Source organism: Chaetodon auriga, chromosome 13 (genome assembly GCF_051107435.1).
Source record: "Chaetodon auriga isolate fChaAug3 chromosome 13, fChaAug3.hap1, whole genome shotgun sequence".
Classification (NCBI taxonomy): Eukaryota; Metazoa; Chordata; class Actinopteri; order Chaetodontiformes; family Chaetodontidae; genus Chaetodon; species Chaetodon auriga.
Window position 1 is genome coordinate 7573164 of NC_135086.1, and position 14298 is coordinate 7587461.

The 14298-nt window shown below is 41.5% G+C and overlaps 1 protein-coding gene across 1 annotated transcript in view; it reads left to right on the plus strand.

The window, feature by feature from the left end:
- Positions 1-14298, plus strand: part of lrp1bb (low density lipoprotein receptor-related protein 1Bb) — a 238283-nt gene that overhangs the window by 181555 nt on the left and 42430 nt on the right. The window contains exons 44-56 of the mRNA XM_076746483.1: positions 1-126; positions 1757-1885; positions 3174-3293; positions 4157-4270; positions 4481-4630; positions 4855-4977; positions 7835-7954; positions 8826-8954; positions 9399-9521; positions 10441-10581; positions 10812-10999; positions 12331-12514; positions 12604-12689. Coding sequence (XP_076602598.1) covers positions 1-126; positions 1757-1885; positions 3174-3293; positions 4157-4270; positions 4481-4630; positions 4855-4977; positions 7835-7954; positions 8826-8954; positions 9399-9521; positions 10441-10581; positions 10812-10999; positions 12331-12514; positions 12604-12689 — 1733 coding nt within the window. The remainder of the gene's footprint in view (positions 127-1756; positions 1886-3173; positions 3294-4156; positions 4271-4480; positions 4631-4854; positions 4978-7834; positions 7955-8825; positions 8955-9398; positions 9522-10440; positions 10582-10811; positions 11000-12330; positions 12515-12603; positions 12690-14298) is intronic.

Here is a 14298-nt window from a genome sequence, read left to right on the forward strand (position 1 = left end):
GTGAGCAGTCCCCATGCCGACACATGAACGGAGGCTGCGGCGACCTTTGTCTCCTGACCGCGTACGGGAGGGTCAATTGCACTTGCCGTGGAGAACGTGTCCTGTTAGATGACAACAGATGTGTGTGTAAGTCCACAAATGCTAACCACTGCAACCATCAGTACTAGATATTGATTGTAACTGCACTCTGTGTGGATTAGATGTTTTAAAAACAGTCATTGTCTGCATTTGTATGCATAGTGTAACCTGTCCAAGATCTTATTATAAAGCGTTGATATCTTTGAATTGATTCCTTTCTAAATAAGCAGGAAAGCATGGACAGCTGCTGTCTCTTCCTCTTTGACTGAGCACTGAGTTTGTAATGATTCCAGAAATCATAGTTGCTGCTGCTGTGGAAATACAGCTATAACGCTGTGCCACTTAAACTTTATGCAGACAGCGGAAAACAATAGGCACATTATGACGTGCCTATTGTGCTGACATTGTTCTGATGATAGAACAAAGTCATCCTGTCTACAAAGATAATATATTGTATATAATCTATCAACTTCTCTTGCTCCGGGCTCTTTCTTGTCATCTCACACTTGAGACAACAAGAAGGGAGTCCGTCTGCAGGCGTCAGAATAAACTCACAGAAAGACAACGAACGACTCTGTGCTTTTTAGTACAAAATTGCCAGAACAAACCACAGGGTGCCGCAGCTACCTGCGTAGCGTCACGAGAAAAAAGTAATTTGATGGTGTCTTGCTTCCTAATTTGACATATTCCTGGATGAAATTGAAATACAATGTGCGGATAGACCATAAGGTAGGAGGAGCTGTTCAAACGAGAGACTTTTGGCTTGACTAAAAATGGGGAGTGATTCAGAAGAGCTGGATGGTCGCCTGGGTGTCAAGGTAGAGGATGACAGGCTTTCTACCACACCCCAATTCCACTCATTACACAAGCAAGAAGAAGTTTTGTGTTTTTTAAAGTTCCCTAAGTCCCCCCTTTTTTTTAAAAAGGAAAATTTTGTACGCACACAATATGGATCTTATGCACACAAGTTAAAAACTTGTTTCAATGACCTTTGCTTCACCTCTGTCCTTATTTCCTATCTTCTTTTTAGATGATGAAAACATCAGATGTCTAAAAACTTTAAAATCACCTTGTTGTTATTTGACTACTACAGTTATCCCATAATCATCACTTATTTATCAAAATCATTAAGAAATATCTTATGCAATGATTGTGGTAACAGTATGACAATAGGTTTTATAGTATGTGGTTGTCTCATAAATATATGAATTCTAGTAAGAGTAGTAGATACTATGAGCAGTATTTAAGAGTATTTTTGGATATTTGATACTTTCATTATGTAAAGAGAGGACAGGAAGTGAGCAGAGAGATGAAACAAAGTCATCATCTTGTGCACACACGATAATAACTTAATCGCACAAGATAATAGCTTGTTCGCACAAGATAATGGCTTGGGTGCGCAAGATAAAAACATATCACCTTAAAGGACTTTAGGGACTCTGTAAAATCACAAAAAGTACAATGTTGACACCCACTGTTAAGTCAGTGGACTAGATCAAATGAATATCATCATATGCGAGGCATTTCACAGCCAGACTTCCTTCAAAGGTTCATGTACAACGGTAATTATGTTGCTGAATGCAGTTGTAACTTGTGCCTTTGAGTTCACTCGTATTGAAGATTGTCCACTGTAAACAGTTGAGTCATAGTTCATCGCCCTTGTCGTCTTCTTCTGCAGCAGAAAATTCCTCCTGCAACATCCACACTGAATTTGAGTGTGGGAATGGCGAGTGCATAAACTACCAGCTAACCTGTGACGGGATAGCCCACTGCAAAGATAAATCAGATGAGAAGATGCAGTACTGTGGTAAGAAACACTTCATAGCTCTGTCTGAAGCATTTACAGAATGCAATGTAGTCTATCTGGAATTTACAAGGCGTACTTTACCGTATTAGTCCCAATTTTAGCTAGGATGTATATTGATTCCTTTAATGAAGGTAGATTACCTGCAGCTTTGTCTGTGGCATCCATTCTTTGCTTCTGAAGAAGGATAAAGACCCCACTTCTTGCAGCAGCAACAGTTTCACCTTTAAATGTAGATTATAAGATATTAGGTAAAGTCCTGTCCCTCCATCTCCATCTTTTGTCAAACAGGCTTCACTTTAGGGAGACACCCTTTTTTCAACACTAAATGGTTACTCAACATTATTTAAGCTCCCTCATCTAACAATCCTGAAATCAATCCTTCTTCTATACTCTTCAAACCCTATATCTTCTCTTCCCCCAATACTGTCTCCAGAAGAGTGAATTATTTAGCATAAAACAACTAGCAGTAGCTGGGGGTTTTGTCACTGGCTCCTTTAAGGATTTGCTCCTCAAGATGTTTTAGCCATCTCTGGATAAATGTAAATCAGAGATGTCTAGGTGGGCTTTCCTTCCCCTATCCCTTGTGGGCCTAATCAATCTCATAAAAATGGTCATCTGGCCCAAAGTTTGCATCAATATATCCTCTTTCACAAGTCTTGATCAGCAGCTGCCTGCGTTCAGTTGGAATAACAAGCCTGCCTGCTAAAGAGATCAATTCTTCAGCTCACAAGTGGAAAGGAAGTCTGACATTTCCAAAGTTTCTCCACTGCTTTTGGGCCTATAACATTAATGACCTCCTGTGTAGGGTCAGTGGGAGTCTTCCTGACTCCAGCCCACCCTGGGTCCACACTGAGACACCATCTTCTTTCTGTTCTTAACATTCTGTAATTTGCTGTCAGCCTCCCAGAGTGGCCCACAAAGTTTCAGGCAACCCAGGTGTTAGTACTATTAAGATCTGGCTCCAGTTCAGGAAACAGCATGATCTACACAGAGCCTTCATCCTTGCACCAATTTTCAATCATCACTTCATCTCTATCAGTTAAATGTAACTTGCCCAATAGCCATCTCTTTCCTTCCCTCCCTTTCCTTTCCTCCATTCAATAAAAAGTTGTTTAAAAAAAAAGAAGAAGAATGTGTATCAGAAAAATATGTTGTTTCCATTTAGAAGTCTTGTAGAAATAATAGCTAAAAGCACCTGTTGACCTGTCTGTCATTGACATTTCTGGCACTAAAAAGTGGAAAGTAATTGGTCATTTCTAACACATTTCTGAATTTTCACTGTGTTCAGTTAACAGGAGCTGTCGGAAGGGTTTCAGGCCCTGTTACAACCAACGCTGTGTGGCCAGCAGTCGTTTCTGTGACGGGATCGATGACTGTGGGGATAACTCTGATGAGGCTTTCTGTAGCAGTGAGTCACAGACTTTTGATCTCCTGTTCAAGCCGCCCTGCCTCTGAGGGCAGGATCCAGCCACACTAATGCTTATATTAATACGGCATACTAGGCCACATGCTGTGCTAAGCCTCCACTGTCTAATGAGCCCCAAGATCATAAAGAGTTCACAAATTCAAAGAGGCTCCCAACCCCCGCTATTAATAGCTGCTTTTGAGAGGCCGGACAATACCTGGTGTCCTGTCAACATCACCGATTTTGTCTTGACCTTGATGGTGAAATAAATATGTTCAGTTGTGTTTATTTCTGTGTTGTAATTGGACCATAGTGGGAAAATATCAAGGTTTAGAGACTCTTAATACTGTTCCAAGCTGATGGAGCCCACAAGGAGACAGAGGTTTTCTCATAATTCACGTGGACCTTCCAACTCAGCACTTTGGGATTTCAGAAATGACTTTATCTCCCCATGGCGTGCCTTCTTCAGCCTTGTGTTTTTTTCATGGGACATCAACAGTAACTATTCTTTTACCATTAGAACCACTGTGTACTGCAGAGATGTGAAATGACCAGAGCCATTGTGCAGTGGTTGGTAAACGAGCCACAAAACTAAGTTGCCTCTCTTGCATATTAAGTGTGATTTGCTCTTTCACAGCTCTAAGAAGGTCATGGCATTCAGGCAATTTTTACAGCACAGCCAGTTCAACCGCACAGTTACTGCCACTCATCACAAAAACTTCTCTGTCTGGCAGCTTTCAACCTGGAGCTAATTTTAACCATCCCCAGAAAGACGTTCTAAGTGTTGTTGTGAGCTGTACCTGTTACTGTCTCTGAGTGAGTTTCCTCTTATGTTATCTTTTTGTAATGCTTATTATCTCCTCCAGATGTCACGTGTGGCTCATCAGAATCATCGTGCAAGGATGGCAGCTGTGTACCCAGCTCAGCCTGGTGCAACCAGGTCATTGACTGTGCTGATGCCTCAGATGAAAAAAGCTGCAGTAAGTCGTGTAGCCTCTCATTTGCACTGCAGTTAGGGCAAAATAAGAATGTAAACACACAGCTCGAACTGCAGCAGATCAGATGGATCCAGTAACTTAAATCTGTGCTGTTGCCTCAGATCGGCTTGAATACTGACCCTCTCACCTTCACCTTCACCCCTGCTTCCGTCATTACAAGACAATTATTGTGATGCTGTGTTTTGTATTCAGACCACACCGACTGCTCTCACTTTTACAAGCTGGGGGTGAAAGAAAAAGGTTTCATCAGCTGCAACTCCACCTCGCTGTGCATACACCCCTCATGGATCTGTGATGGTGCGAACGACTGTGGAGACTATGCTGACGAGACCAACTGCCAGGGTGAGAACCCAAAGCGAACACACACACAAAGACACACATTTTGCATGTGCATTCAGAGACAGATTAAGGAAGCCAGCTTCAATTAGAAGAGACTTAAGACAGATGTCGTTTTCAGAGATGATTATGACAGAGGAATAAGAGATTCATAGAGAGCTTAGGAAAGATAATGACCTCAATCATTGCTAATGCCCAGAGGGCTGATTTGGTTTTGTTGCTCGTTCCAGTTTCCCATGGGCAGAAGTGCGAGGAAGGCCACTTTGCTTGTCCAAGTGGGAACTGCATCTCTAGCGTGTGGCTGTGTGACGGCCAAAAAGACTGCGAAGATGGAGCTGACGAATTCCAGTGTGGTAAAGCAACAAATCTTACCTCCTGTGGAAGAGCTTCTGCACAATATACTGAAATGATGTTTTGTTCTCTACAAGGTAGAAATAGATGAGGTATTCAGTCGCTGTCCACAGCATTGTTGGCAGTTAGAAGGATATTCATTTTCCATTAACAAGAAGCTATTTGTTGTAATATTTTGTCATTTAAATAGATCTGGGGCTGTAGTAGATATTACATACAGTATATAAGGAGGAGACAGAAAGACAACAGATGGTTGTTTATAAAGCTTAAGGCAATTTCTCTTCACTTTGTTTTGCTCCCCCTCATTGTGTGTTTGAGATTTCACAAGTGGGTGTAGCAGCTTGTTTGAAAGTATTATTCCAGCCCTGAATTCAGAGTGAAGCTTTCGAGGACACACGTTTTTTTTCCCCTTCTCTCTTTGAATTATAATAGACAGCACTTCCAGTGTAACAATTAATTAATGAGCCATCAGTCACTGAAACGCTTATATTGAAACTGGAAATGTGGGTTCAATCAAAAGTGGTACAATATGAAAGGATTACACATTACAATGCCACTCCTCTACTTCCCTTACCAGAGGCAGCAAGAGCATTCTTACTCATGCTTTGATCCATGCTAATGTATGCAGCACTTACTGTGACAAAGTCAAGATCTCTCCAATTAAACAGGAAGACCATAATTAAGTCATGGTATGGATTAATATAATTTCCCCTCAAAACCAACAGCTTGCACACATACCCATTCACATGACATTGCTTTTGGCACCAGAGCAAAATTGACTGGGATCTTCGGTGTAGGTGATCAGAATAGCTGTTAAGCTTCATCGCCATCACACACACGCACAAGGTAATTACATCTGATGGAGAAATCCACACACACGCTGTCGAAAGACTTGCTGCCTGCGTTTGTATTGTGTTAGAAGAAAGCAAGAGGGAGTTCAGTTTTTTGGTTTTCGACCGAATACCTGCAAAACTAATTACAATCCCATCAGGCTCAGCTGCACTTTGTGTTTCATGCTAACGAGAAAATGTCAGCATGCTACCACACTAAACTAAGATGGTGACCATGTTAAACATTATACTTGCTAAACATAGGCATGATATCATTATGAGCACGTTAGCATGCTGACATTAGCAGTTAGCTCATAGCACCACTGTGCCTTAGTACAAATTCACAAAGCCAGTAGTGCGGCTGCAGACTTTAGTCTTGTTTATGTATGATTCATTTTGCCTTCAAACCAGCCAGACATTAGTAGGCTGGGACTGATGACATCAGGGATAAATTTCAAGAAGAGTAACACGAATAAAATGTGACTATGGAACTGAGATGTCTTTGCCTTTGAGAGTGTTTGAGTAAGATATTGCAGATCTCTCACTTGTCTGGTTTGCTCTTCCTGTATAATTAACTAGCACCTTTGTTCATATTTCAGTTGCAACAGATAGAGGAAGGCAGTTCAGTGCAATTCAGTTTCATAGTTAATGCTCTTCGAGTTATCTGATTTATTTTTGTAAATTGGCCATGAATGTTGTTAGAGAGATGCATAACACATGAACACTATTTCCATTCCTTTATCTAAAAATGTAATTTGTGCCTGTGTGAAATGATAACATCCCATGCTTCAAATGAGCTTATATCAGAACTGATATGAATTATGCCAGATTTCTATGAGAAGTTCTGAATAGCTTTTTCAGGACAAATAGACAATATTCCCATTCCTCTGACTTAATTACCATATAAAAAGCTCTAGCCACTGATAATCGGACTGTTAAGGCGCAGTGGTTTCAGGAAAATGTCATTAGATTTCAGAAATTTCAAATTCCACATCTGCTTAGATGAAATAGTCACTTGTCACTTGACAGTGCATAATGCACTTTTAGACAGTGTGAAACACTATTGAAAATGAGACATGAAAGACTCTCTTTGATACTTTTAATGTGCTGTAGACCTGCTATTTTGTTAAACACTTGAAGCAGCTGTTTGCAATTGAAGTGCAAATTTAGTATCATGTACAGAAAGTCTTGACAATCCTGGTTTCAAGATTCAGCCATTTAATGTTTATCTCATCATTATCTTACATCATCCTATCAGGGTACGCAAAGCGGGTGTGATGTTCAAAGTCTGACAGAAAGGAAAGCAAAGTGTGAGAGACCCCCTCGTCCCTGCCCCCCACCCTCAGTACGATCCATAATTCCTTGTTCTGCAGTCTGACCTGGAGCACACTTCCCCCCTTCCTTCTTCTCAACATCTCATCAAAGCTCTGGCAGACTTTGCCAGGCCTGACATCTGAGAGAAAGAGACCACAGAATGACTCCCCAGGGGGAGTGGGTGGCTCAGTGACACAAACTCAGCACAGATTATGAATATATCCTCATTTGACATAATAGCTTTTACACAGTGATCAGCCGAGCGCTCTCTTCTTTGACATCCAAATGTTTCTTGTCACCCCTAGCAGTTTAGTTTCTTTTCAAATCAAAGGGACAATAAATCTTGATAATTAATACTTAAGTGCTTTGATATTTATAAAATATTTCATCTAGACGCTGGTTTTGTGCTAAGTTGATGCTTTTATTTTCCTGCGCAGCAACCATGAGCATTCATCAAAATGTCCTCTCTTGTGAGAGAAAAGGAAAAACATATATATTTACAGTCCTCTGTGTGGCAGCGACACTCATGCGTGCTGCTAAAGAGAAAAACTACAGAAAACAATAAAGCCAAGGGGCAGGTAGAATCCAGCCCACTTGTTGTGTTTTGATTAAAAACACTCTGCCCCTTCAATAGGGTATGCTGCTTTTGTTGTTATTTCCTCCTCACTTTGTTTGATTTATGACGGTGAAATTCCTTTCCAACTACCCTCTGCAGACTCGTCATGCTTATGGAACCAGTTTGCCTGCTCAAAGAACAAGTGCATCGCCAAACAATGGCTGTGTGATGGGGAGAACGACTGTGAGGACGGCCTTGACGAGAGCGTGCAGATCTGTGGTTAGTGCCCTTTCAGATGTCACGGGGAATCTGCTGTTGGTGTAGAAGGTCACATCCACTATATTACGTATGACAGCTCCGTGTGTTAACCTGAAGAGCTGGAAATGAATGGACAGGAACGAAACAATCTCATTGAGGCAACAAACGGGAATGCAGTGCATTTCTGATGATTCGTGTGGGCACTGAGGCAAATAGATTTTTTTAATCACTGAGGCCCAAGAGGCACAGTTATTTCAATGGGCAAATGAGATGTGTGTGTAATGAATTCTACACTAAAATAAAAGGAATCCAACCACAATACAGAGACAAGAACTGCTGTGAACATTGGTTGTATAATTGGATTGTAATGGGGTGTCAAGGAAATATTAATGAAATGGCCCGAAGGTTTCCCAGACACACTTTTTGTCAAAAGCAAGATATGCATTTTAGCTTTACATGCCTAATTGAGCTACTGTATTTACCTTTGCTTCTCAGTGCAGCCATTTTTTCCTACTGTTTTCTTTTGCCTTAAAGGGCAGTCCCAAGATAAAGGAGAGTATTGCTGACTTAAAGAATTCAAGTAAATAATTGTTTCTCACAGTAGCACAGTTTTCAGCACACTTTTTTTGTTAGCTTGTGTAGGGGGAACTTTTGCCCAATGAAAATTTGCTTAGGTCATAAATAGGTGCCAGTTCAAAACCAGAACCATCTGGTGTCTTCTTTGAGGCCAGAAAGTGTGATTTCTTGGAATTAATGGTGAAAGTTCATTCATAACAGAAGGTAGCGCCCTAGCAAAACAAAATACAGTACAGTATCGTTTGTTCTTCTCTGTGGTGCATTTGATCCACTGTATTCTCTCAAACTCAAGCATGTGGTCCTGTTTTCCTCTCAGGTTTGGTGACGTGTGCTCCAGGACTGTTCAGCTGCCCTGGATCGTATGCCTGTGTTCCCAAACGCTGGCTCTGTGATGGCGAAAGAGACTGCCCTGATGGGAGTGATGAACTTTCTGCAGCTGGCTGTGGTAAACTCTAGTTCAGCACACTGAATAGCTCCTGACAATTATGGAAGTTTAATTTTATGTAGTGCCAAAAAATTTATTAATTAATGATTGCTTGTCTTATTGTGCATGTTGAATTTTAGACTACATTGTATAAACCCCTGCCCATAGAGCCTGACACCAACTAAACACCTACTGTAAATCCCTTTACAAATGTTACTCCAAGCTAGAAAATGAAAACCAGTATAAAGTGGGAAGTAGTGTACAATGGAAGTTTTTGCACAATTTCACCCTTCTCTCAGTGGTGTAATCTGGATTGCCTTCCATAAATTGTTACTGGACCACAGAGACTAGCGAAGTAGCAAAAGGTGCACTGATGTTGACATTTTACACATGTTGCATGCCTTGTTCAGAAAAAAATGTTTAGCAATTAATTAGTCCTTGAACCTACTTCTCTTCATGCATTAGCACCCAACAACACGTGTGATGACAGCTCGTTTCGCTGCAGCAATAAAGCATGCATCCCTCAGCGGTTCGTGTGTGACCACGATGATGACTGTGGAGACGGGTCTGATGAGTCAGTGGAATGTGGCAAGTAGATTTATCTCGCTGTCTCGCTCTTAATATTCACCAGCAGTGTATGACTATGACCTCACTGAAAGCTGCACTCGTCAACTTGAAAAAGCAGTTTCCTAACATGGCAGTGGTGGACTTGTTCTCTTTTCTTACTTATACCATTTGAACTCTGCACATTTCAAAATTCTCCTTTGAGGAAAGGGATTCCCGGTGATAGTAGAGAGGCATTCAAAGGAATGAGAAGTTGAGGTGCGTAAAAGTAAAATTTGCTATGCTAGTGGAGCCCAGAATTCAAGTCCAGTTTATACATGGGTCCACAAACTGGGAGAGACCCTACTTGGAGGACCATAATTTAACAATTTTGACGCATTGTGCGAGGGGTTAACAAACTCTGTAGGGGACCACACTTCTTTCACAAAGTGGTGAACCTCAGTCCATCATCGCTTGTGAACAACTGGGCCTTTTCAGGATGCCCCTTTCAAACCCAATCATGATACTATCACCTGTTACCGATGAAACTGTTTACCTGTGCAATGTTCAAGTGTTTAACTTGGTAATATGGTACCTGTAAGCATAATGACACATGGGCTTTATTTGGGCCTGTACAATTTTTTGCGTCTCAACTAGAGGGAATTCACAGCCTTGACTTTCTGTGACTTGGGCTGATGAAACATGTCTATCTGTACTTGAAATATGGGTAACCCTTTAGCTGTGAACACCATTATACCTCCAGATGGCTTGATTAATTGGTTTATTAGCAATGATTCTCTATACTCTGTGAGCTTCATTGCAATATGAACCATGGCCATAGAAATCTTGCCTTATTTTTCACTATTTGCACTTAATTCCGCCAAAGTTAAACCCTAAAACTGAAGCTGTGACACTGCCAAGCCCAAGTGTAACTTAATGAAAAAGCATGTCTCTCTTTCTTAAGTCTATCGCTCCTGTGGATCAGAGGAATTTCGCTGCAGGGACGGCCGCTGTCTTCTCAGCTCTCAGTGGGAGTGTGACGGCTATGCAGACTGTCCAGACCACTCTGACGAACTGCCTCTGAACCTCAAATGTCTGGCCGCAGGTAAGACTGCTGTTTGGCTCTCAGCTGGAATCTCTTCATCAGTGTCACCAGCAGCAGCACTCGCCTGGGAAACTGGCAGGGACATATGGCGGCGGCAAAAGGCTCGCAGAGAGCTTCCTTGAAAGGAATTAATCTGTCAAGATCCATTGTCAGGTTAAAAAACATTCCCCAACTTTGCTGAGAAATTACAGGGCGTTTAGCCAGTGACAGTCATGTCTTGCTCTTTTTAGGAAGCTTGTGCAATGGCTCCTTCTTCATGTGCTCCAATGGACGCTGCATCTCTGAGAGGAATCTCTGCGATGGGAGAGATGATTGTGGAGACCGGTCAGATGAGAGGAACTGCAATGTGAATGAATGCTTGAACCGCCGAGTCAGTGGGTGCACACAGGACTGCCAAGATCTTCCTGTGGGATACAAGGTAAGTGACTATTGAACAGTCACGGTTCAGTACCTTGGAGGGACATTCTATCGCAGAATCATTTGTTGGCTACAGTTGGTCTGTGAACCCTAATTCAGCTTAAACCAGGCTGCAGTAAAAATTGCAGAAGGATATGTAACAATAGGAAAAATACTTCAAATAACCTGCGAGCTAGTCACTGCAGTTTAGTGCAAAAGCAAACACCCTTTAAAATGCAAACTCAGTGATATATATTATAATATAGCTATAATGTGTCCTGCTTCTGGCAGTGTGACTTGCATTATAGTGTTGAACCTCAAGTATTTTACTCAAGTCTGACATTTTTTCTGATCTGCAGCTCTAAGCACTAGTATCATTAGAAGCAGGTACATTGTGGAGCTTATATTAATAATAGTGTGGACATGAATGATGAATGACCGATAATGAATCAAGCCTAACTTTGCACATCATTAAACAGATAAAGATGGGTGGGAGCATACATACATACATTCAGTCTCTCACTTTTCGAATAACCTTGAACAGTGTAAGGGGAGTTTAATGATATGCCAACAACTGTCAGTGCTCCCTCACTGTGCTGGCCGGTTGCGCTGTGCCTGGCATTGGTAGGGTTGCATCCAGGTCAAGGCCACGTCTGCTGGAGTGTTCCGGCGGCCATCACTGTTGTCAGACGATGGTGGTTTATGCCTTCGTCCCTGGATTTTCCTCTCCTGCTTGTCTGTAAGACGGTGCTCACTACATCAGAAAAGTGGCTGAAAGCACAGAAAACCTCTCTTGGCTGTCATGGCAGGGGCAGTGCTGGACAGAGAGCACATCAATGCGGACCCTTAGCTCATCCATTTGTGGCCTGTACAGGGAGATCAGCAGAAAGGCCCTCAAGGTTATAACTTTGGATAAGAAAGGGATTTGCAGTGGGTCCACAGCAGCTGATACAAGCACTCTGAGTTATTTTGGGGGGCCTTGGTCACTGAAGTGTGATGGAATTTTTGAGTAATGGCACAGTATGTCTGTATCATGGCTTTGACGTTATCATATTTGCTGGATGCTTCATTGCTTACCTGCATGACTTGGTGAAAAAGGCATTGGAGTCTGAAATATATTGCCTGCTATTCCAGATTGATCTGTAATTATTATAAGGGCACACCTTGTTTAAATGCACTGATTTTTACAATGTAGCTGCAATGAAGCACTGTATAAAGAAAGAACTCAAATGTCCAGTTTTTCAAACATGCTGCTTAACAGCTAAACTGAGGCTCTTCTCTCACATTTCCTGCATTTGTGATCAAATCACCAACATTATTTGGTTTTTTTTTCCACGTTTTTTATGTCATCAGTGTAAATGCTGGCCTGGTTTCCACCTGAAGGATGATGGGAAGACTTGTGTGGATGTTGATGAATGCTCCACTACCCTTCCTTGTAGCCAGCGCTGCATTAACATGTATGGCTCCTACAAGTGCTTGTGTGTGGATGGCTACGAAGCCTTGGAGCGCAACCCCGACACCTGCAAAGCTCTGTCAGGTCAGCCTGATTTTTGATCCACTCGCAGAATTTCAGTGCATAACTTTGAGTCCTACGAGTCCTCTGATGCCGCATGTTCCTCATTTCAGCTGAAGAGCCTTTTCTCATTATGGCGGACCACCATGAGATCCGGAAGCTGAGTGTGGATGGCTCAAATTACACCATCTTGAAACAGGTGAGTGATATCTGCATCACCACCTTTGTGCCTGTAGTGACATTTTCACAGGGTAGATGTTTTTGCATTTAATTTTGAATCCCGCCTGCATCTGTCAGGCTGAGTCTAGAAGCTATATATAAAGAAAGAATGGGTCATTTTTAGTGTATGATGTCCGAGGATAAAGATAACTTTCATAAAGACACACTAGTGTTGAAAAGTCTGCTTGAAGGCAAGGCAGGTTTATTTATATGACACTATTCAGTCAAAAGACAATTCAAAGTGCTTTTTCAGGGGCATAGAAAAACCCCAAAAATATCAAGAAAACATTAAAATTGCATGTAAAAGACAATAAAAACGAAAAGTGAAACCAAACAAATACAGTTTCAAGAAATTACATTCAAAAGACAAAAAAAAAAACAATAGCAAGCCAGTAAATAGTTTCAGATTTAAAAGAAGTGATGTATCTTAATTTATTGGAAAGCTGCAGTAAACGGTGTTTTCAGCCTTGATGTAATTGAGCTGAGAGTTTTAACAGACCTCAGGTGTCCAGGAAGCTTATTCAACACTGAGTGAACCTGTCCGAGATGACCTGAGGGGTCTTGAGGCTTTGTAATGGACAAGTAAATCAGAGATTATTTGTTATTCAGGGAATATTCAGAGAAGCATTCAGCATTACTGATTAAAAAAATTACAAATGCAAATACATTAAGTGCAGTGTTTAAACCAGAGTCAAATGCCTTGCCTGTGCACACATGCTTGGTCAATGAAGCCGATTCTGGTTGTGATATGGGCAGAGGAAACTGGTCATTCTGAGTGGCAGAGAGCAAAATCACACTATTGAGGACAACATGGACAAGCTATTTAAATTATGCCCAGGTCATCACAGCTGCTCCTGTTGATTATTACAAATGGTAGGCTGTGATTTACTGAAAATCAACCAGTGGGTATCCTGCAGTCCCCTCTCACAGTCAGATTAACCTCTTGACTCCACGTGCTCTACTGCCTGTATCGGAGTTCTCTTCTGCAACAACTCACTTTAATCACAGCCTGTTAGTGTTAATGGAGGCTAGGAAGGGAAATGTGCACATGCCTTTGCTAAGTGGTGGTGGATACCTCACTGACCTCATGTCGCTTTACCACACCATTACATACCGTGTTCAGATTATATGTTCGTGATGTTATGTGAATTGCAAACGATCCAGTCATTTGCCTTGGGTGTTGGTTAAGCTGTTAGCATACATTTGTCCACAAAGTCCACAAGTGGCTGACAATATCGTTTCATCACTCCAACACATTGTTAAAAGTCATTCTGTTTATGTTCTCCCTTCCAGTTTAAACATTTCACTGTGGTTAATTATACCTGAAAATAAGGTTCTGGCCCTCATCCAGTGGGGAACACTTTTCCTTGGGATAACATTTTTACATTAAGTAAGTTAGGCTTTCCGTGAGCTGTCACGGATGGCTGACAGTGAATTCAGGTTACAAAATATGCATAGATAAAATAACAAGTGTAGTGTGGAGAAATTGCTTTATGCCGGAGCGGTGTTCTACATGAAGCACAATATTAATTTTTAGCATGTTGCCACCAAGATAGATAGAAACGATCCCCAGTTTAAAGCTGTAAAGT